General features: G+C 68.0%; 1 protein-coding gene across 1 annotated transcript in view; it reads right to left on the bottom strand.

Annotated features, from left to right (window-relative positions):
* JMY (junction mediating and regulatory protein, p53 cofactor) overlaps window positions 1-73 on the bottom strand; it is a 64975-nt gene extending 64902 nt beyond the window's left edge. The window contains exon 1 of the mRNA XM_014964845.1: window positions 20-73. Within this exon, the coding sequence (XP_014820331.1) occupies window positions 20-73 (54 nt within the window). The remainder of the gene's footprint in view (window positions 1-19) is intronic.
* Between the last annotated feature and the right edge of the window lie 418 nt (window positions 74-491).

Below are 491 nucleotides of genomic sequence, written 5' to 3'. Positions count from 1 at the left end.
GGGGGGGGGAGGGCGGTGCCCCGCCCCTTCCCGCGGACGCACGACGCTGCCGTTCGGGCGCCGCGTGCGGCATGCTGGGAAGGGCACGTGCCGGGCTGTGGCCGTTAGGAGGTGCGGCCGGGCCGGGCCTGTGGTGGGGGTGGGCGCCTCCGTCCTGCCGGCGCCGTGGCTCCCGGGGCAACGGCCTCTGCTGCGGGCACCCCCCGAGGCATCGCCAGGCTGTGCCTGGCCCCGGCCCGGCGGTTAACTTCGGCACTGCGGCTCTCCGGGCCGCTTGCCCCTAGCCTGCCCCACCAGAGCTGCTCTCCAGGGCCCCTGACCCCAGGCTGGCAGGAGGTGTTAAGTATGGAGGCGACCGGCCCTCTCCCAGGGAAACGGTGATTGCAGAGGATTTGCTTCTGCTCTTCTTGTAAAGTGTTTTTCTGCATGGTCTCCGGAAGGGATGTGGTGCTTCAGCAGCTTGTTTTAGTTGAGTGACTTAATTCTTTCTA

This window comes from Calidris pugnax, unplaced genomic scaffold (assembly GCF_001431845.1).
Source record: "Calidris pugnax isolate Ruff unplaced genomic scaffold, ASM143184v1 scaffold273, whole genome shotgun sequence".
Classification (NCBI taxonomy): Eukaryota; Metazoa; Chordata; class Aves; order Charadriiformes; family Scolopacidae; genus Calidris; species Calidris pugnax.
Note: the sequence above shows the minus strand (reverse complement) of the source record. Positions and strands in the feature narration are given on the sequence as shown.